Source organism: Marmota monax, unplaced genomic scaffold (genome assembly GCF_021218885.2).
Source record: "Marmota monax isolate L192 unplaced genomic scaffold, Marmota_monax_Labrador192_F-V1.1 WCK01_AAM20220418_F8-fsc00153, whole genome shotgun sequence".
NCBI lineage: Eukaryota > Metazoa > Chordata > Mammalia > Rodentia > Sciuridae > Marmota > Marmota monax.
This window is the reverse complement of record NW_026692146.1, coordinates 374,762-398,515: the sequence shown is the minus strand read 5'-3', so window position 1 is coordinate 398,515 and position 23,754 is coordinate 374,762. Positions and strand designations below refer to the sequence as shown.

The 23,754-nt window shown below is 37.1% G+C and overlaps 1 protein-coding gene across 11 annotated transcripts in view; it reads right to left on the bottom strand.

Annotated features, from left to right (window-relative positions):
- Window positions 1-1,557: 1,557 nt before the first annotated feature.
- Disp1 (dispatched RND transporter family member 1) overlaps window positions 1,558-23,754 on the bottom strand; it is a 207,080-nt gene continuing 184,883 nt past the window's right edge. For all 11 annotated transcript variants that reach the window (XM_046418952.2, XM_058571672.1, XM_058571680.1 and 8 more), the window contains 6 exons: window positions 23,713-23,742; window positions 17,613-17,736; window positions 16,632-16,759; window positions 16,188-16,285; window positions 13,554-13,651; window positions 1,558-5,195 (listed from right to left, as the gene is read on the bottom strand). In XM_046418952.2, coding sequence (XP_046274908.1) covers window positions 1,581-5,195; window positions 13,554-13,651; window positions 16,188-16,285; window positions 16,632-16,759; window positions 17,613-17,736; window positions 23,713-23,742 — 4,093 coding nt within the window. In that variant the 3' untranslated portion in view covers window positions 1,558-1,580. The remainder of the gene's footprint in view (window positions 5,196-13,553; window positions 13,652-16,187; window positions 16,286-16,631; window positions 16,760-17,612; window positions 17,737-23,712; window positions 23,743-23,754) is intronic.

The window sequence follows — 23,754 nt, the reverse complement described above, 5'->3', positions numbered from 1 at the left end:
GAGTTGCTGACCCATAAGGTCCCTTCCAGCTTTTTATAGCATTTTTTTCAGGCCTGGGAATAATATGCAGATTTAATTTGGAAAACTATCCTAAGAATAGTTATTTTCTAAATAATTAATATAACTTTGAAAAACACTTAGAAAGATTCCCTCCAAATTCTTCTGAGGACCAAACTGGAGGTAGAATCCCAGGAGGAAGCAGAATGTAGTGGGCTCTCCCTGTAAGGAGCTGGAATGCATGCAGTATCAGATGACACGCTGTGATGGAGGCCAAGTCACCTGAAGTACTGCACAGAAAGCATGCTCCAACAGCTCAATTACTGCGGACAGATCTAAGGCAAGATGCACAGTGTCATTTAAGATGCTGTCTGAAGGCTTAGCATTTCCAGGTGTTAGCTGCACAGTGCAGTCTAACCCATCTTGAGATGGAGCTTATTGTGGAAGAAGAGCCTTCTGAATATGGTCCTTTGGGGGTCAAGATGGAAGCAAAGCTTCATACAGGATCTCTCACTCTGAATGCTTCAAGAGGCAAAGACACATCTGACTTGGGCCCATATTTCTCATCAATTTATCCTGCAAAGTACAACACTGTTTTAGGTGATTATGTTTTTTCATCCAGGCTCTTCCTTCTGTGGCACTAACATAAGTGGGTCTGAGACAAGAAGGTGCTCATGACTCCTGGGTTAGCCACATCATATACAATTAGAAGAATGAGAAATTATACTTCATTGTATTTGATGTATCAAAAATGCATTCTACTGTCATGTATAACTCCTTAAAACAAATTTAAAAAAAAACCCAAACAGAATTGTACCTCTTGGCTAATTGGGAAAGATACCAGTTTGGATATAAATGAGACATTGGCTTCATGTATGGTCTACACACGCAAACAAGTGAAATGAATTCTTAAGGTGCTTGGAAATTAGTTTTTAAGTAAGGTCTCACCAAAAGTGCAAAAAACTACCACCATGCGCATTTATTTTTAAACTTTATTTTGAGATAGGGTCTCATTAAGTTGCCCAGGATGGCCTTGAACTTGCAATCCTCCTGCCTGTCTTCTGAGTTGCTAAGATTATAGGCATGGGCGACTGCCTATCTAAAATGTAAATTTTAATGTTGTGTAATTCCTAGATCCCAACTTAAGTGGCTTTACTAACATGAAGGTAAATCCTTGTGTGAATATTGAGTAATCAAAAGTTTTTATTACCACAACCAAATATACCAGAATAAATAGAACTGCCTGAGAGAGTGAAAACATCTAGGTAATTCACACTAGAAATCTTTGATTCACTAGTGTTGAAGGATAGAAAGACAATTATTTTCCAAGGTGGGTATAAATGTAAAAAAATTATACCTTTTGAAACAAAAAGTCCAATAATGAATGAATCCAATAATCTAACACACTCACTAGGTTTTTGTGTTTGTTTGGTGATCAAATGAAATGTGAAAATATTCTGTAATTTTTAACAAGGTGAACCTTGCCAGTTTTTGTTTTTGTATTCCCTTTCTAAACTGTTGGATTTTATTCTAATCTCAAAAGAATGATTGAGGCACTGGTTCTGAATTTAATACTATATTTATTATAGTGTTTTTATTAACAAACTTTCACCAGAAAGTTCTGAGTGTGTTAATACAGCAGGCACATTGGCTTCAAGGTTTGGCATCTGACAGTCCACAGAATTGCACTTCACTCTTACAATTCTGCCACAACTTTGTGGATTATTTGGGCAGGACCTATAACCAGCCTCCCCCATTAAATGGTTAAATATAAATTTTGGTTCACTCTGATTTAAAAGTTCTGAGTTAACAATAACATCCGTCTGCGACAAGCTCAGCTCCACTTTCCTCTCTGCTTGGTCAGTCTGATTTGGTAACTGAGAAACCTTGGTTTCAGTCCCTCCGCTGCCTTCAATATTCTCCATGTCGCCGTGTTTACAGAGTCCCCTTTGGTTATTCTCAGGATCACAACACACTTGTAGTAAAGATCCAGCGCCTCTGCAGACGAAAGATGACGGATCTGCCATTCTGGGGAGATGCTCTTCTATGCTCTGGAGATTGTGTGCACTGGTCTTACCAATTTTTTCTTGGGCCTGAATGTGCTGCACTGGGTGGAGGAGTAAATTCTGTGGCAGGGAATTCTGCATTCCAGGGGGCTTCCCTCTGCTCTGCAGACAAGGACAGTGATGGATATGTGGGATGGGATGCACGAAGCCCTCGGCAGTGTGGTGTGCAGCCTTCAGAGGTGCCACACCATTTTGGATCTGCACAAAGCTGCTAGCACTTTGAGCACACTGGTGACACAGGGAGTCAGCCATCTGCTGGCAAGAGTGTGGGCCATATTTCAAGTGTTTGTAGGCATTTGGGCAGCTACATCTCTGATTCAGAGAGAAGAGGTGACACATAGTGTGCCTTTCAAGAGAGGGCTGTAACAAGGAGGAGCAAGTTTCGCTTTTGGTGCTTTTGTTGAGTTCACTGTTGTAGGCTGTATGCACAGGCATCCCTAAATTCTTTGTTTGGCTGTTGAAAAATTCAGAGCAGATGTGTGTCTCTTCAAAAGTAGCCTTCTCCGAGGCAGTACACCTGTGGGATGCCAGAGGTTCTAATTCATAAAACTCATGCTCCAGTTCAGATTTTTGGCCCCTGGGATCTAAATGATAAGCATTTATGGTATGTGTTTTGCTTTGTCCCTTGTCACCAGGACTTGTAGACAAGGCATGGGAAAAGGCACTGCACTGTAGTTTTTTAGGTAAAGGAATCTGACCACAGGTACCCTGTGGTCCAAGGCACCGACACATGCACTGGAAAAAGAAGGTGGCAAAAGCCCAGCTGATACACATAATGAGCATCATGAAGGTGCCCAGCTGGGTGTAAGCCAGGACCGTGGAGGGCATCATCATGGCCCCGGCCACGAAGGTGGTCAGAGCGGCCATGGCAATGGCAGAGCCCATGCGACTCAGAGAGAAAATCACCTTGCCTTCTCTGTCGGGATCTGGAGCCAAGCGGTATGCGACCCCATAATGGACAGCAAAGTCAACAGACAAGCCAACCGCAACCGAAATGGTGACAGACTCTAAAACGTTGAGCTCCCAGCCCAGCAGGACAAGAGAACCAACAGTGACAAATATGGTTCCGGCTATTGAAATGATGGCATAAAGACTTATGATGATGTTCCAAGTTGTCAGCAGCATCACACTGAATGCAACAGCGACAGAGAGTCCCATGGCAATGAGAGTGCCATCAGAGAGGCTATCTTGGAGGTCATAGAACTCCAGATTGCTGACAAACCAACCATTGCTGAGGCCCTCAGGTGCAGAACTCAGCTCATTGGAAATCCATGAGTCCACCTCTTTATAAAACTGATGCATCTTCTCATAAGCCAGTGTGAAGAGGTAGGTACTTTGGAACTCTAGCACTACTGCCCTGATAGTATCATTGATATCAAACCTTGGCCCTGGGGTTTTACTATCCAAATGGTACCCTGTACTCCTCTCTAGCTCCATGATAGCTCTTTTAATGCACAGTTCAAAAATCTCTTGCTTATAGGGGAAGCTCCAGTGGCTGCAGCATGGGTACAGGGCAGGCTCATCACAGTCCTGGTTTTCCATCCACTGTTTGAATGTCTCAATGAAGCAGCTGGTGAAGTCCTGTTCATCGGTCTGGTAGAAGAATGTCTGGTTTCTCAGTTTTTGACAGAAGTGCAAAATCCAGGCCTGGGAAGCTGGGCTAGCAATGTTAAAACTGCTGTCAAGTGTCAACTTCCCTTTACTCTTGGGATTTAATGGATTGCCATTGTCTTCTGGAGACACGCCCCAGATAACTGTGATGGGCATGTGGAGCTCCTCTCCATGGTGAACACGCTCAAACATAAAAAGCTTTTTGTACTCAGCATCATAACGCTCAAAAGGATGAGATGACCTGAACACTTGGAACTCAGATAACTCTAACGAGGGCAGCTTCATCTTTGGATTTATACACACAATGTAGGCCCCACCTACAGTTAAGGCTAGGAACCAGAAGAGCCAAAGGTAGCGAAACTTGATGACGATGCATGGTAACACTTTTTCAAAAAATATCCGAGATGCTTCTGAAATGACAAAAAGTACTTTGTGGCACTTCTGGCAAGCCACTGTCCAGCAGCTTTTGTTACCATATATTTGCTGCTGGGGCTTCCGGAAGCAACTAAATATATTGAGGAGGTATCGTTCATGCAGTACGACGACAGCTGGCAGCCACGTGACCATCAAAACATAATTGACCAATATAGCTGTCCCCGCGTAAACCCCGAAGCATCTGATGGCTGTAATGTTGCTAACGTAGTTAGCATAAAAGGCAGCGGCAGTGGTAAAACTGGTGACGAACATGGAGAGGGCAGCATGTTGCAAGGTGATGCTTACTGTTTCTGAAGTCTCAGCATGGGGCTTGTCAAATTTGGTGTAGTTCCAAACATCACACAGGACAAAAGCATCATCTGCTCCAATTCCAACCAAAATAATGAGTGCAGTGAGGTTCATAAAAGGAAAAAATTCAAAGTTAAATACTATACGATAGAGAAAATAGGAGACAATCAAGGAACTAATTATTGCAAACATTGTCATCAGAGTGATAAACATGGACTTAGTGTAGACACACATGACTAAAAGGACAATCACAATGGCTATGGCAGGATACACAGTATCCATGAGAAGATAATCTTGAAACAAACTGTGTTTGATCCCAAACTCAATCCCAGTGATGGTAGTCACACCATCGGAAGAGTTCCAGTTTTCAAAGTTGTCTAGGTAAATGTTCATCATGCTCTCCCCTTTCTCTGTGGGAGAGAAAAGCATGCTGTATTTTAAAGCTGGCATGGCATAGTCAGCCGTCTTTGGGGTAATGAAGTCTTTGTCCACCAAGTAATGGAGTATCTGGTACACGGCATTGTACTTGGTACATTTGCGTGGCACGTTGGTGCACTTGAGCTGATCCTTTCTTCTGGCTGCCATGTCCCAGCAATCTGGCCCCAGTGTGCCATTTTGGTAGTGTTTGGCACAGGTCCGAAGCAGCTTCAAGGTATGAGAAACATCTCGCTCAACAATTTTTTGACAGGATGATCTGTTGTTCAGAATGGCGATATAGTTTCCCAGTGTCCAGCTGGGACAGCAGGAAGCAGCAGTAGTCCTCTGGCACAGATCACCAAACTGGGGATGAGATCTGATCTGCAGAGACAGAGACACAGAAGCACTGGAGTTTAAACTGGCTCACCAATGAGAAGGGCCTTATTGCCTTGAGGGCCAGCAAAGTTAAAGAAGTAGATAAACAGTCAACCTCTTAAATTAGGTAGCAGTTTGTGTAGGAGGTGAGATTCTTCCCCACAATCTATCTCATATTGGTACTCTAGGGAATACATATACTAATAAATAACCTAGAGGTTATTTTATTTTGAATTGTGAACTGCTGTTGGGAATGACATATAAGTTGTAAAGTAGTATCAACCAATGCAAGTTTGATTTAAGAAGGGAGATAAAATTAATACCCACTTAGTAAATAAGCCTTTTCAAAGTCACTATGAACAGCAATAAAGTAGACAGGCTATGAAGCTTAGGTATATATACAGGATTATGAAAACAACTGTCCAATTGATAAATAAAACAAATTTGTGGCTTTGCCTACAATTTGGAGAAACATGAAATTTTTGGTGACAAAGGTAGTAAGTCTCAATCAAGAGTTGAAAGCAAAGATGGGATTCCCTAGAAAACTGTCAGTGCCTGAATGTTTATTCCCCAAGAATTCATATGCTACAACCTAATCCCCAAGTGGTAATATCAAAAGGTAGGCCTTTTGGGAGGTGATTAATGGGATTGGTGCCCTTTCAAAAAGTGGTTCCAGGGAGCTTTTTTATCCCTTTGCCATATAAGACACATAATAGGCACCATCTTGTGAGGAATGGTCCCTCATCTGAACTGAATCTGCTGGCTCCTTGATTTTGAACTTAGACTCTAGAATTATAATAAATTTGTTGTTTATAACTCACCCAGTCTAAGGTATTTTGTTATAGCAGCCTGAAGAGACTAAGACAAAAACTTTCCAGTGAATCAAAATTGACCCTGATAATATTCAAAAGGACTGTTGTCAAGATTCATGAAAGATTTAGATTAAAATTATTTCCTGAAGTATAGGAAGACTGGGGCAGTGTTTCTAACTTTACACATTATTTATATCTGATTTTAAATAACATATATAATTAATAAACACAATTTATTTTTTTCACATTTTTTAAAATTTATCATGTCAGCAAAAAAACTTTTTTGGGGAACTTCCTCTTGGTAAATGGGGGACTGGTGTACATTAGCCTGATAATTTTGGACTTAGCATAGGCAGTATTCCATTTAGGACATCATTCTTGGAGAAGGGTTCCCTTCTTATGGTTGTTCTTGGTATAGTAAATTGAAAACTTCTTCAAACTTTGAGGGGAAGGGCCACTTCATCTTGTGTAGGTACTCAATGGTTTTTCTTTTTAATTGATGGACATATAGTAACATGAGCTTACTATCTAAAAGGGTAGACAATTCCTTGAGCTCCAATTCCTTAAAATTCAGGATGCTGATATCCAGCTTAAGGTACCTAGAGGCTACCATTCATGATGTCGTTTCTCTGTCCTTATTTTTTACCCTGTAAGAGTCCTCAAAAACAGTTTTTCTAGGGCCTGGGGTTGTGGCTCAGGGGGTAGAGTGCTTGCCTAGCACATGTGAAGTACTGGGTTCGATTGTTAACACCATATAAAAATAAATAAATAAGCTATTTGTCCATGTACAACTGAAAAAACCCCAGTTTTCCTAAAGGTGTGCATCAGCCATCATCACTTTTGAATTTGAGGACTAGTTCCCAGTGGCTAAATAGCATTTATTTATTTTTGGTACTGGGGATTGAACCCCAGGGTATTCAACCACTAAGCCATGTCCTGAGGCCTTTTTATTTTTTATTTTGAGACTGGGTCTTATTAAGTTGCTTAGGGACTCACTAAGTTTCTGAGGCTGGCTTTGAACTTGTGATCCTCCTGCCTTAACCTCCTGAGCTGCTGGGATTACAGGCGTGCACCACCATGCCTGGCTACCATTTATTTCTGGATGCTATTTTCGATAGCAGCCTTCAAAGTAGTAGCTGGTCTGTATTTATAATGTCCAACTTTTTAATCTTTGGTCAAATATACACATTTAAAAAACCCCTGCTGTTATTGGGGTTGTGCAGACTTAATCATACTCTAGCAGTTCCAGTACTGCTAGAACATGGTAAATCTGTACAACCTCATTCTGTAAATCAGATGAATAGTCCCTTTTCCTCGAGGGGAAAAATAAGAAACATCCCCCTTTTCTTGAGCCTGACCAGAGACTTCTCTTTGAAGGACCACAGCTAAAGATGTCCCAGTCCAATCAAGTGTTCCCTTATTTCTATTTACCAAAGGATGTTCCAGAGAAGAAACTCCAAAGTTCAAGGAGGGTGTGAATAGTTATTTTTCTAGTAGGATTAAAATCACCCTCTACCTTGATTAGTCTGGGTTTTCACTGAAACATTTTTTTTCAAAGTAGAGGGGAAGTTGGCATAAACCACTTCTTTGGAACTCTGGTTTATCTAAGAGCCTAGTTACTCAATGATCCCCTAAACACTGGCTACTAAGATAAGGACTGGGACTCATCAGTAGGGTGAGTACAGATGAAACAAGATTAAGTGTGTGTTGGGAACTATTGAAACTGGGTTACCTACACATGGGGACTCTTTATACTATTTTGTCTACATTATGCTATTTTGTCTACTTTTGCATATGTTTGAAGATTTTCATAAGAAAGCTATTTTTTTAAAATACATTTTATGGGATTAAAGAAAAATGAGGCAAGATGGTTATTATTCAAACATGGTAAAATAGCATTTACTTTCACAGACTTTTACTTCTAAACTTATTTCTGAAGAGCAATAATTAACATTTCTTAAGATAGGATAATTCATATTTGTTTCCAGATAAAATCATTGATGTCTGCCATTTGGGGAAAACTGAACCCTGGGAATTACAGGGAACCCTGGAAAGGTATCTCTCTGCTTTTCATGGCAGATAACTGGTTTTACCCCCCAAAGAAATTACGTGCAAGCTCCTGGGGTCAACCTGGTAAAAAAAAAGAAAATGCAACCCTACTGCCTGACAGTTTTCTAAAGGAAGAAAATGAATTGCATTCATTATGAAACCCAACATCAGCTAGAAGGAACATATCTGCAGTTGCTGAAATAATCAAATGTCAAAGATAAAGGGAATCTGGTTGCTGGGTGAAACCGGGAAAGAATGCACAGAAATCTGTCCTTGAATAACCTTTTCCAATAACAGTGGAGTTTTTAAATGTGTATATTTGACCGAAGATTAAGAAGTTGGACATTATAAATACAGACCAACTATTACTTTGAGGGCTGCTATCAAAAATAAATACTAGTTAGTTACTAGGAACCTATTCTCAAATTTAAAAGTGATATTGGCTGATGCACACCTTTGGAAAAACTATTTTTTGAGGACTCTTACAGGGTAAGAAATAAGGACAGACAAAAGACATCATGGTTGGTACCCTCTAGCTACCCTGAGTTGGATACCAGCATCCTGAATTTAAAGGAATCAGAGCTCCAGGAACTCTCTACACTTTCAGGGAACTGTCTACACTTTCGGGGAATAAAGCCATGTATTCCCATCTGTCCATCCATTAAAAGGGAAAAATATTCACTGAGCACTTATACAAAATAAACTGGTCTTTACCCTCAAGTTGGTCATAAGGTAGCAGGGAAATCACATAAAAAGATAAATAATAATCAGGTGCAGTGGCACATGTTTATAATCTCAGTTTTTAGGGCAGCTAAGGCAGAAGGATTATTAAATTTGGGGTCAACCTAGGTAAGTTATGGAAACCCTGTCACAAAATAAAAGAGCTAGTCATGTAGCTCAGTGTGTAGAGCACTTGCTTTGCATGTGTGGGAGCCTGGGTTCAATTCCCAATACAAAAAAAAATAATTTAATGTGTGTATTGTGTATGAAGGCTTATGTGGAACTGCAGAAGGAGTGCCAAAGTCTGTCAGTATGGTATGACAGTGGCACTAACTTGGTCATTTGTGTCTGAAATAGAAAAATACAGAGGCATGTAATGTACTGTGGGGCTTAACGAGATTGGTAGTTACATTTTTATCCTATTTTTTAGAAAGATTCATTGGAATAATTTCAAAATCTTTGAAGTTTATAAAAATAAAAATGGAGTTTGTGAAAGCAATTTCTTGTAACTCTCAGGAGAAATACAAACCTTCTAATTCTAGTTATTCACAAATTGGATATTTTAGGGAATCATTTTGCTTATGTGGTTATAACATGTCTTTGCACATTTCCCTAGTTAGATAGTGGCAGGGGTGGAGTTGACATAAAGTAGGGGGTAAAGGAAGAGAAGAGAGAAAAAGAAGAAACCAGCAGAGTTTAAAATGATACCTTAACTTTTAAAACTACTGGCTAAAGTTGGCGATATTTCAAGAAGCTGAGAAAAGAATAAAGGGAGGAAAATTAAGCCCTTAATACCAGGTTCAACTGACTGCTAGACTCTCCTTCCCCATGTAACAAAGTCCCCCATGTATTACAAGGTGAAGGGGATCCTAGGGAGAAAAGAGAAGGCAAGGGCTCCATAGGCCTCTTTAAAATAAGGACCAGAATACATACTTTTGGGTTTTTAGCTCTAAGCTTCAGGGGAATTCTAGCTGTCCTCAAAGGTTACCTTACTAAGCCAGAGTCTCAGGCACCACCACATTTCAAATCCTTTTTATAAGCTGAGTTCTCAGAGCGCCAGTGTCTACAAAGTACAAAGACCAATAAGGGTAAACGATTTCCAGAGAGTTGAGATTACAGAAACACACTTCTGGTTATTAATGACTATCTGCCAGGGTGTCCCTTAGGATGTCCAAGGGTAGAAGGAAGTAATGTGAGGATCAGGGAAATTGACTGAGGGTCTGTTGAGCATCTAAGAAATTGACCATTTCTGTTAGGTGTGCAACAGCATCAGAAACAGAAGTCAATCACTCTGGAAACCTATGCCTCTGTGAATTATGAGGATAAGTGGCATATGAGTTTGAACTAATTGTCTTGTAACAGGCAGGAGACAAGTGAAACATCTGGCCTCACTGAGATACTATGTTGATTACTGTACATTTTTTGGCGTTGACTCACTAACAATTAAGCTCTTCTGCTCTCGATCATTGATTGTGTCCCACTGAACTTAAGAGGTGTTAATAATAAAGTGCTTATGGACACTAGGCAGGATTGAGGGGTGGAGAAGAAAGACTGTCTCAGGACTGTCTGCTCAAACTACCAAAACACATAAAAATCCTAAAAGGAGCCTCAGATAGGAGACTTAAAAATAATATAGCAGTAATCTGAAAGCTAGAACTGTTAACCCAAGTTACAACTTAAGATATCAGATGAATACATTGTAAGAAAGGTCATTTATTATTATTTTTCAAAATCTGAAACTAGAATACAAAGATGTTTACATCTGGTAAAATATTAATTTAACGAGCTAAAATTATAACATTGTTTTGAGACACGGTCTTGCTACATTGCCTATGTTGCCCAGGCTGGCCTTGAACTCACAATTCTTTCACCTCAACCTCATCACTAGCTGGGACTATAGGCACATTCCACCATGTCCAGCCAAATAACCATACTTTTTCATTGTCTATTTGTTCATTTATTGGTGTGGATCTGGAACTGGCCATACCAATCATTCATTCAGACATGGGTCTTGGGTCTGTTTCTAAGATTCCCACAAGAATACCACAATACTACTCTCTTCCCAATTAAATGGCAAAGTGTATGGGTGACCTAGAAAATATGCCCATCCTGTTCTTTCCAGGGATTACAAAATTGAACTCATAGCTGTCCAACCCTTATTGTGAATCCAGTAAAGAGAAACAATCCAAGCAAAGCTTTATCTATTCTTTTAGTATAACTTTTGCAAATGCATCAAGCCAAATCATTAAAAAGCAAATATTTAGATTGTTTTAATCCCTTGTAGAAATGCTTTTGCCATCAGGTTTTCTTATTACCAGCCTACCTAAGGTGTGTTTTACTAATCGGTTAAGATACAATATTATAAGCATGCTGCTAGGAACTTTGTGACATCACACTTCTTTTATGAAGACTATGAAAAATGATTCCCTTTTAGCATGAGCAAAAGCAGGGATTCGGCTTAAAAAATCATATTTATTAACCTATCAGTGACTTTTGACACTGATTTTAACCCCCCTCCTCCAACTTTTCCATCTTATGGGAGATTAGAGACAAATCTGCAATTCACCACCAGCAAATGCAGATTTTGGGTATGGATTCTTATACACTTCATCTCTCTCTTAGCTTTATTATTTCCTCCCCATTATTTTCCCTTAATGTAATTAACTTGTTTCTTATTGTGTATGCCTTTTTGTAAGCTACCTCTATATGCTGATTTTTATCATCTAACACACACACATAGACAGACACTGTTTTCACTAATGAAAGCTATCATGGCACAATATTGCTTACTGGCTTTTGAGTTCTTGAATCCATTTGATCTCACACACACTCATGAAATTGCTAGCTCTTAAAAACAACAACAGAAACAACAATAACCAAATACTTATTCTAGGCCGTTTTGACTCATTAAGGTTCATCTGAGTAGGAAATGGCATATACAGTAAACAAAACTAAATAAAAATGGGGTTGGGAGTATCTTCTTCACTATGGAATCACAAATCACAGTGAGGAAAGATTCTGGATTTAGAAGTGGCTGGTTCCAAATCCTGAATCTGTCACCATGTGTGTAAACTTTCCCCATCTATAAAATGGACAAATAATGGTATCTGGTTCACAACTCTGTCACGAGGATTCAATGAAATAATTCATAGCACCGTGTTTAGAAAACTTTGGTCAATACCTCAACAACATGAGCTATTAATTAACAATGAATTCAATCACTTCCAAGTCTTCAGGAAAAGTGGGGCAGGGTCTGAAGATCAATCCCAGGTAAAGGGTATAAGAGTAAAAGACATAGAAGTTAATGACATGCTCTCATCTTAAGTGTGATGATAAAGTAACCAGACTGGCTTAACTTCTCTAAGCTCAACTTCTCATCTGTTTAAAGGTATTATAAATCTCAAACCACAGGTCCATTTTGAGTCATGTATAAGTACATAGCATAAACTCTTACACATAGTGTCCTTACTCATCTCCTACTTTAGAGTTAACTTCCTATGTGAGAAGTGTTGCAAAACATGACAAGGAAAACATGTGTTCACAGCCTCCATCTAAGTACCTGATAGCTGTGAAGAGAAGAAAATACAGCAAATAAAAAATTGGCCACTGATTAAGAAGCTTTGGTCTGTTTTTAGGTCATTTATGGCTTTGGTCTATTTGGAGTTGGATAAAGAGAAGGTGGCACTGACAGAATATTGATGTTCTAATCAAAGGGAAAGTCATTTTCAAAATGTATAAATAGCCTTGGAGAATGGAGAATGGAGTAAAGCCAGAAGTTCTGGGACCAACTAACTAGAGGATGTGGCCACTTACTTCTTGGAAGGTACTCATGTCAGCACAATGAGACTGTTGGTCTGGTGACCTCTAAGAGTCCTTTCTACCTTCTATTCCATTAAGAAATCCTGTTGATAGAATGAACATTGCATTGGGTTGGTAGGCTAGCTATTAGCAGGGCAGATGACTTTTTAACTAACCAATGATTTTACATTTTAGATTTATGCTAAGAACATAAAATGAGTTCCTTTCCTGCCAAGTTGCTGTGCTTGGACAGGCCCATCAGCAATACCAGACAACAGTTTCTACTTGGAGAAACTGGCTCTGAACACATGAAATTGACAGCTCTTCCAAATCCAAGGGGATTGACTTTATATATTCTGGTGCTGACATCTGTTTGGCTCTGGAGAAGACTGAGGGAGGAGGTGCCTGTCTTCTTGTATGCTGGTGTCTTCTAAAGCAGCAAGGTGTTTAGAGTTTAGGGCATTCTGGTTTGTATTAGTAGGGCCATTTACATACATCTGTAGTTATGCCCTTTGATGTCCCTTTCCTAGCCTGTTCCCTAAATTTTCCTTTGAGGTCACTGGCTCAAATGACCCATTGATTGCCAGAGAGGCAGGCATTTAATAGCATAATTAAGATGCTGACAACTGCCTGGGCAGAGGGGATGAAGAGAACAATGAAACTAGATTAGAGAAGAGAGAAAATACAATTTTAGCTATTATCCTGAAAGGCAATATGCTGGGAAATAACAGAAGAGACTATCATGGAGAGAGAACATGAGTGGCAAAGGAAAAAAGCTGTTCACTAAGGAAGATAGTGTGTTGTAAAGATGGGGCAACACAGGGACACTTTGATCCTGGGATCTGAAAGAACCTAATGCTGGCCTGCTGGTGTTTCCTCCTCAGTAGGTAAGCCTCTTAAGTACTTTCATCTGATCAGACACCACGGGCAGTTTCAATAATAAACCTTACTTGTGCTAAACAGATTTCAGTTTTATTTTACATACCCTGGAATTATCTACATTGCACATTGATTTAATTGCGGGTAAATTCCATAATGTCTCTCCTCCTGCTGAGGTAAATACTACTCTGGAATATCGGTCACCTGGTGTATGAAAAAAAGAAAAGAAGAAGGTTTATACATTATTCATTTATTTCATAAGACTCAAAATTCAGATACAAAAGTTGGGGAACCACATAGACAATTCATTAGCAGGGAATTCTTTCCCATGATGAATTCCAGGAGAAAATGTTAAATAAACCAACAGAAATGGGCTTTAGTGCTCTCTCTCTATGTGTAATATGAATTATAATGCATTCTGCTGTCATGTATACAAATCAGAATACAAAAAATAAAAATTTTTAAAAACTGGGCTTTAATATTGCCTTAACTCAAAGCCTGTGTCTATTTACTCTATCTTAAAATTATAGTAAGTAAATATAAAACAAATTTATTTCTGATCAGATTATAATTAGGAAGAAACATACATATGAACTTTCAGCAGGAAATTAATCAAATGCCTTCCTCTTAATTTCACCATAATGGTATATAAAATGGAAGAATGATGCACTAGGGAATATCAAGAATAGATTATCAGGATATTTTCTCTGGCAGCTTACTACAGAGGAAAGATGGCAGGTAATCAATTTTAAAGTTCTGAAAACAGAATACAAATATGAATAGAATGCCAGCCAGGATCCCAAATATACTGCATATTCTGGGTGAGTACTTGAAGTCTCTGGTACAACAGAATCTAGATAAAATATTTTGAAATCAGATTAATACAAACTATGTTTCTCAGTAAGGCAGGTATGTGATATACTAGAAAGAGCATGGTCTTTGGAGTCAGATCTGGCTGTAATCAGGTCCTGCCACTGATTATTTGTGCTTCTCTGAGTCTGCTTCCTCATTTATAAAATGGTGACAGCAACATCTACCTCAAATGGCTGTGAGAATTACATGATAATGAAAATATGTGCTCAATAAGTATTGCTTCTGTCTCTTCAGTCATTAAAAGCATTTAGTATGTATCAAGTAAAAGTAGATTAATTTTATATTACCTAAAATGCCAAATTGCATTAAAGTTAACTGGTAAATTTATAAAAAAAGCTTTATTGTACAAAAAAGGTTTTATTCATGATCACCAAGTTTTCTTTGGTAAATTCTTGCCTTTATCAAGTAGCTATAATCTTATGTATATTGATTTGGGAGCAAAATTAGCCTCATAGAAACAAACACTTCATTTACATAGAGCTGATAATGGCTTTGGTCAAGGCAGAACCTATTACTTATGAGACAAATATTCGGTGTTGACAACTGAAATATAAACATGAACTTGCTAATGTTTTTTTCTGGTTAAGATATTAACTAACCAGATGTTGATTAAGCAGTAATGTAAAGTAACACTTTGAGAGAAATAAAATAGCCAGAACATTCAACGAACCCAAGCTCAGTTTTTCTCCTGTTTTTTAAACAGAAGATACAGAAAAGGAAACTTTTATTGTTTCCTAAGCAATAAGATTCTATAAGATTCTGCCTAACCTAAAAGATTCTGCCTAACCTCTTTCTTTCTCTCTATTACTATACAGTGAAATGTGTTCTAAACAAAGATCTGGAGTCTTGGCAAGATCTAGAGACATCAAAGATTCTATCAGGTCTTCTAGTGCTCTAAGAAGACAGGAAAATACATGCACACTTAAGAGGGCTCTTCACCACCAATAAAAAATGCTGAAACCAGAAGAGCTGTAATGGTAATATACACTTAATCAGAAATTGTAGTTATCAACAACTACTTGCTCCTAATCAATACAGCTAATCAGTGTCTTATGTATTCATCTGTATTTCTTCTATTCCTCATACTCCTTTTTCTCCGGCAGCTGGAGAGTAATCAGGCTGACTTTATGTTACAGTGAATTTTATTTAATGAGTATGCTGCCAATATTTAGAGATCTGTAATTTCACATTAAAATTAGGATTTCTGGCCTCCGGGAATTTCTTGCAATATTTGGACCCTCATTTCCACAAGCCCATATTCGCTGTAGCTGAGTATCAGCTGATTTCTTTAGATAGGATAGGCATTCTTTGGTGCTTCATAGTCACCATCAATTCTAACCATCTTACATTTTACTCACTCACATTATTTGCCAGGCCCTTGGGCATTCAAGCTTTGGACTTCTGGTCTTTATTTTGTTCATATCTCTGTTTCTATTACTAAGTGGCAAAGCAGGCACATAGAAGGCTCTTACTATATGTTTTTTGAATGAATTAAAGCTTCAAAAAAATTTTGATAATTCAATATATTATTTCAGGGTTTAATCTAAAACTATGTTCTTGTAACTTGCTAGAAATAAATAGTATAAAGAATTTGAAATATAACTTGAAATTTTGAATTTTATTAGATTTATATATTTCTTAAAATTAAATATAATTTAATCATCTTGATTTTTATTACAAATAAATTCAGGCTTGTGGCTGACTAATCTAGAGGAGTAAAATAAGTAATTCAACTAAAATCTCTTTAAGTATGACAGAAATAATGAAGTTGTATGACTAGCCACATACTGCTTTTATACTGTGATCATTTTCCATCCTGCATGCTAGGAAACTGCTGAAGGATTTGTTCATCTAGGATGCTACTTACTTGGAACATCACAGAAAAAGCTGTCTTTGTGGAAGTTCCAGTCCACTTCTCTTTTTTCTCTTTCATAATGATCATCTGACCACCTATCATCTCGATGGCTGAAAATGGAACAACAATTGGATGTTCAATAAAGTTCTAGCTATTTTGAGGTTGATAAGCATACCAGGAGCTATATATTCTCAAAGCCATAACCTATTTAGTACTTGATATTAAGTTGGAAAGATTATTACAAACAACTATTTTAATTTTCTCACTTCTGAAAAAGGAAAAAAAAAAACCCTCATCTTTTCATCCTACTATAACAAAATCTTATAAAACAGTGACAAGTTAAGCAAATTCTATGGCAAAAGATTTTGTCTCACATTTAAGCTTTTTGCTCAGAGAGTTAAAGAAGAATTCACTAAGCAATATTTTGTCTAAAAGTTATATAAAATAAATAATTACCTTTTGGCTTGTTCATCTGCATATTTAAAAGGATAATTTGCTAATGTTGCTTTATATCCTGTATTTTTCACCATGTTATTCCATGTGACCAGTCTCTGTCCGATTGCAGTCCCTCGTGGTTCAAAACCCTAAGGCAAAATATTAAAGCTTTCATTAGTGTATTTCATTTTAGGCTAAGTATGTTCATAATAATAGCTTGGGAAAGCAATGTCAAAGTGATGTATAGTTTTCAACAGAACATAGAGACATTCCTCACAGCTACTCCAAAGGTGAGCTGCATTAAAACAAGATGACTTGACATGATAATGATCACCTACTTATTGTGACGAAACAGTTTGATTCTGTGGTATGCTACCTGTCTCAGGAAAGGGGAAAAAAAAAAACTTATCAGAAGCTTATTTTTTATAATTCATGCCTAAGTATTTAGTAAATACTTATTTTTAATCTTGTAAACGTTATGATCAAATTAAATTACATTATGCAATGTTATAGTGTTTTACAGAGAACATATCATTATTCTTAATTATTATTATTATTCTATTCCAAAGGAACCTTAATTAAAAATAGATTCTGTTATTTATTAGTAATACTGAGATTCCTTTAACTTATTTGGGGGAACTGGGGGTAGACCCTCACTCTTAAAAAGTTTCTGAAAATAATTTTCTTTAATAGGTTCTTAATAGATAAAGAATTTGCATATTGTAAAATTCTTAAATAGATTGCCTTTTAACTTAAACATGGAGACACAGAAGCAAAATTTCCATATTTTTGAGTGTAAGCAAGTTCCTTGATCTCTTGAGAACCTGAGAAAGCAGATAACACATTTTTACTTTTCAGAACAAGAGTTAAATACTCACTGATGTCTGGAAAAGGTTTTACAAAAAATGGAACATTAAATAACAGAATGCAATAAGTATTAAGGTATTAATTCACGGAGATGTTTTTAGGCTAAAGAAAATAGATAAATTCAGTCCTCCTTACCAGCAGTGGATCAGAGAAGTCAGGAAGCTCTGGTACTAAAACTCCAACCAAAGCACAGACCACGATAAACACAGTGCACATACCCAAGACCACTACTGGCCAGTCAGCTAGCAGGGCTGCATAACTATAAAGCATAAAGAAAACACAAAGGGGGCTTCTTAGAGTCAGTGTAGAGTTTTTTGCTATATAAGAGAACAATATGCTCAGTCCTTATGTTATAGCAACATTTGACCTAGAACAGGCATTTATCAATAAAAGAGCTTATAGGATAAAAAGTATTTATATGTAATTGTAGAAAGTTACAATATTATTATCCTTTCATTTTTGTGATAAAGTAGCACTGGTAATATGTCATATATAAGAGTAATGTCTGTATATGAAAAAATAACATTTTATACCTATGCCTGGAAAAGATAAAAAAGCCCTACTGCTTTGGTCTGGGGTTGTAGTTTAGTAGTAAAGTGATTGCCTAGCGTGTGTGAGGCACTGGGTTTGATCCTCAGCATCATATAAAAAAATAAATCAATGTATTATGTCCATATACAACTAAAAATATTTTTTAAAAGCCCTACTTTGGGCTGGGGTTGTGGCTCAGTGGTAGAGCACTTGCCTAGCACATACAAGGCCCTGGGTTTGATTCTCAGTACCACATAAAAATAAATAAAATAAAATAAATGTATTTTTTTAAAAAAAGCCCTACTTCATAAATGGAAAGAAAAAAGAATTTTAACAAAAGATCCATCCTCCTTGTAGCCTCTATCAGAACTTGTTTCTGTCATTTCCTTTCTCCACACCTTTGCTCTACTAGTCCAGTAAACTGAAGAAATCAGTCTATAAACAGATTCATGTAGTGTAAATCTGACAAATAACCAATCCAAACACTTTCCATAACCCTTAGTTCTTCGAGCTCAAACTATAATGAATATATCCACTAACTGTGAGTTTCATGAGGACAGAGATCTTCATTTGGTTTAGCATCAGTTTCTAAAACAGTACCTTGAAGGAGACGCTTAATAAATACCCAGGAACTAAATGAACACACACTTGGGTTCTTCTACTCTATAGGCACTGGAGTCTGGCTTTGGTCTCTTCCTACACCTTAGAATCTTTTGTCCATTTCCAAATTCCACCAATGGAACTTTTTTCCAGACACCCTTCCCATACCTCATGTACCACCTTAAAACACAAGAGACATTTCTGTATACACATACTCCCCACTACCACTTCCATAACACCCTGGACCATGCCTTATTATCTTTTTTCCCCCCAAAGATATAGACCAATTTATTTAGGAAGTAGATATACACATTCCCTTGAGAATGAGGGCAATCTCAAGAGAGACGCCTTTGGGGTAAAGCAAGTAATATTCACTCAAGGTAAGTGTGGGCTATTTGCAGAGGGAGAGACAATCCATGTCTTAATGTATTGACACTTCTGGTCTTAATATGAATTGAGTGCCCAATAAAGAGCTGACTAAACTGTCATTTTTCTAAACTTTAAAATGCATCCAGCAAAGTTTCTGGTTTCTTGATTCATTATTATTAGAAGAAAAACTCAAAATATTTAACTTGTGGACCACTCCTCTCAAATTCTCAACAATATTAGCTTATTTGGCTGTTTTGATAGCTCTTTCTGGTTCATCTGAAATAGGTTTCTTACTCATATATTTATAAATCATTTTTTCAAAACCATACTAATAGATACAAATAAAGCTGATGGCTGTAACTGTCTGAAAGAAGCTACTATATTTCTCTAAGAATAGATTACTAATTTTTATATTCTGCTCTCTTAACTTCATAGATCTGGCTTTATGGCAATATTTACCTCAAATCACAATCCTAATAAGGGAATTAAAATATAACACAAATGTGATTTAAGGGACTCTCATAAGCATTCCTCATTTCTGCTCTTTCAAAGTTATTTTTAAAAACAAATGATGATAGTCTACACTTACTGAAGTACTAGTTGCTCCTGTGCTTTCCATAGACAATTATCACATTAATCCTGACATCTACTTTATGTGACAAAACTGAGATACATTAGGTTAAGAAACTTATTTCAAGTCATAACACCAGGAACCTAGATAGTCTGGTTCTAAACTCTGGCTCTTAATTACTATGCTGTCTTTTTTTCTTCAAACTAAAGAGAAACTAAAGACATACAGAAAAAGTAACCTTGCCTCAAATATCCTCTTCATCAAATTCAGAACAAAACATTCTTGGCCCCATCAAGTGCTGACTTCTCTGTGCAAAATCACATAGATCCACAGGATTCTAAGCTTGAACATTATTTACTTGACTAAAAATGCTGGATTTAAAAACACATAAAGGAGCCAGGCACTGTGGCACATGCATGTAATCCCCGAGGCTTGGGAGGCTGAGGCAGGAAGATGCCAAGTGCAAAGCCAGCCTCAGCAACTTAGTGAGGCCCTAGTCTCAAAATTAAAAAAAATTAAAAAGGGATATGTTAAGCACCCTAGTACCCTCCCCTCAACTCCCCCCCAAAAAAATCATTTAGGAAAAAATTTTATTAGATAAGTCAGAATGACCTTTAAAAATTAATTTTGAATGTAATGAGAACATAAATCACAACATGCCGACTGTGGTTGTTCAAATGTAAACACCAAGTAGCCAAAAGTTTTCACGTTTCTTGAACACGCCCAATGCAAAAGTTTTCTCCTTGCTTTATTTCCTCCTCCACCAAATGCAAACTAAGATGAAAGTAACTGGTTTTGAAGCAATAAAGTCCTTTGTTTCTATAGCATGTATGAGAACTATTCATTCCTTCAGACTTTACAAGAGTCCTTTACATTTTAGACCTTTAAAATATCAGCAATATGAAATGAAAATAGCTTTAGGCTCATACAATTATTCATTACACTTTATTTTAAATGGATCCATTTTCTTTCAAATGAACCAGAAGTTATGCATTTTTACCTACAAACATGTTATCAATAGAGGGTAGTGGGCCCCAAATTGCTTAGTTTTCATACTGTGGTTTAATTTACCCATATAATGATTTTTTGTTTTGTGTTCGTGAAAAATCTGCACACACATGCATAGCAACCTTAAAAACCTCTTTCAATAATTGCTTTTCTACCCTTTGAAAACATTTGGTTTTGATTTTACAGCACTGCTATATGCCATATACGTGTACTGACTACATATGGAAACTTTATGGCATTAGTGACTTCAGCACATTTCTTCCAAACACATTTAACCTTACTATATTACAATTCTACTTCCTCACACAGCAGATGTTTCATATGCTGGCCTTTTTTAGAGACAACTGTTCACACTTAAGAAATGGAATTGCCATCCTGAGTATAAAAGGCAGCACAGAGGAAAGCCCAATTATTCTATGTTTTACTCAGACAAGTGTTTCTCCTAAACATCACAAAATTACTGAGGGCATTTCTGCTCCTCCTGATATCTATGCTAGGATATGATATCACTGTGGACACTACTTGTAAAACAAGGTTTCATGTACAGTATGAAATCCAGACAATGGTTGTAATATCAAGCTAAAAATCTAATGAAAATGGGAGAAGGAAATTAAAAATGGCCTGTAAATCTCTCCCTCTAAATATGTACTCCCCACCCCCAACTAATTTCACTCTTAGTGAGCCTGGGTTCAAGGAATATATTAAAGAATAAAGTACCTGCCTATTATTTTCTTTGAAAAATGAATCATTTGTTTGCATGAGAAGAAGTTTCAAAAGGACCATTCCTTTTACTAGCATACATCTGCACATCAAACATATATCTTCACACACCTGCTCTAATTTTGAAACTATTTTAGGTAACACCACAGTCTAGTTACAAATTACATCTACCTCTGGGCACTCGGGTTCTAGCAGGGAGTCTGTCTAGCTTAGCCTGCATGGCAGCTGTCCCTAAGGCACTACTGCTCTGCCAGCAGCTGAGATGAGGCCTGCAGTCCATCCAAGACATTGCTGTATATAAGTTCCCATCAGTTTTTCAATAGATAAAAATCTCAGATAGTATACAAATCTGACAGACCCTTCCAAGTTCTATAGGAAAAGGAGACAGAAACTGAGGGTGACGTAAATGTGCTAGTGGGGGCAGTATGAATTGGAGTTAGTGGGCATGCTGTTGGACACTGGTCCAAGGTGTTACTGCTGTGCTGGGTTGGTATCCAATGGGAAGTCCCTCAAGGATACTTAGAGATTCTCAGCCACCTTATTATAGGGCTTACTCTGGAAATGGATCAGAAATAACTGTTAAAACAAATAAACAGGCCCAACTTATGCTCACATGATGGGGGGCTATTTTTAAAAGGGTAATTTATATTACAATAATACCCCTGAGTAAATTTTCCTCTTTTAAAAGCTTACATAGATTTTCCTTCTTGCTCTTTGTTGCATGTCTGAAAACAGTCTTCTTTCTCCTCTCTCCTCTGAGCAGAGCTACACCTCCCAGTGTACGGGCTTTGAACTGAGACCTCCCATTCCTGACCAACCATCCAAACCTTGACTCCTTGTGGCCTGCCCTTTGTTCACAGGATTCTTTTGCTCTACCAAAATCAACCAACTATTCTTGGTTTCCACCTTCTTGAGTTGAGAAATATTAAACACATCTGGCTATCCCTTCTTGCCTAAAAATCCTTTCTCCCTTGGTTCATTCCTTTCCGTTTCCCTTAATAACTCTTTTTTTTTAAGATAGTAATATTAAAAGTAAATTTATTTTTATCTTGAAATCATTTTTGAATAAACATTTCAAAGAAATGGTTCAGGATGTAATACTTAATGCTTATAGTGCATTAGTTCTCAATTTAACATATGTCATTACTTAATAACTCTTCCTGGTTACTCCTGTCCCTTAAGGGAAGGCATTTCAAAATGTTATTAATCACAAAATTTCCAGTGGTATCAACTATCAACTTGGGAAGAATGACTAAAATGTGAGAAATTTTACACACATAAAAATACACTATAGAACTCTTTATTTTGTATGAAGTAATACATTCATAATACATAATGTATTCAAGTAATACATTAATAATTAGCATTAAAGAATGCAAGTTATTCTGGCAACCCAAAGATGCCTTCAAGGAACTTATAGCTTAATCCAGAAAATCAGACAGGTACACAAATATCTACCAGATCAGGTAAAAAGACATAATTTTAGGGGAGTACAAATAAAATGTTTTGTGAGAAGGAGGAATCAAGGAAGGCTTTTTTGAAGAGGTTATACTTATTTGCATATACACCAGAGAAAAGAAATTAAGACCCATCTAATAACAGAGAAAATACCCATCTAATAACAGAGAAAAAAAGGAATCTTTTCAAACTACAAAAAATTTTAGTCATCTGAGAAAGTCCTTATTATTTCTAGATGAGTGAAATTCCTTTTCTTAATAACATACTTGCATATCTCTTCCCTTAATGTTTTTCGATTTTTTGGCAAAAACTGAAGGATAACTGGATAAAGTATGGTGTATTAACACAAGAGAATGGAATTATTCAGCCTTAAGAAGAAAGGGAATTCTGACACATGCTACCACATAAACAAACTTTGAGGACACTGTGCTAAATGAAGTCAGTCGGTTACAAAAGGACAAACACTATATGATTCCACTATGTAAGCTACCTACAGGGATCAAATTCACAGAGAAAATAGAATGGTGATTGCCAAAGATAAACCTTAAAAATTTCCACATGAAAGATGTTACTATCTTAATATGGTAACAAAATCTTTAGACAGAAAATCAGACAACTCATTTGAAATAAACTGCCAGGTAGTCAAGTCATGGTAATTGGCAGAACAGTATTCCTCTCCTCAACAAGTAAGACACCGACAAGCCAATCTACTAAAGGACAGAAGACAAAATAATCAGACAAATGTAAATGGTTAGAACAAACAGAATTTATGGCCTAAAAATCTACCTTGAGATTAAAACTGCTTATGGAGATACAGGATTTCTCAAGCAGTCAACTCTGAGGAAATTTATTTTTTCTCCATAAAAATATGAATGAAGAAGGTGGAAAGAACAACAAAATGTGGGGAAAATATTAAAAAAGTCAAAAACCTGCTAGTAAATTGTTTATTATTTAAGGAGATGACCCAAATTACTTTACCTTTTTGGTAACTTCAAAGGTCTGGATCGTCTGAAACAAAAG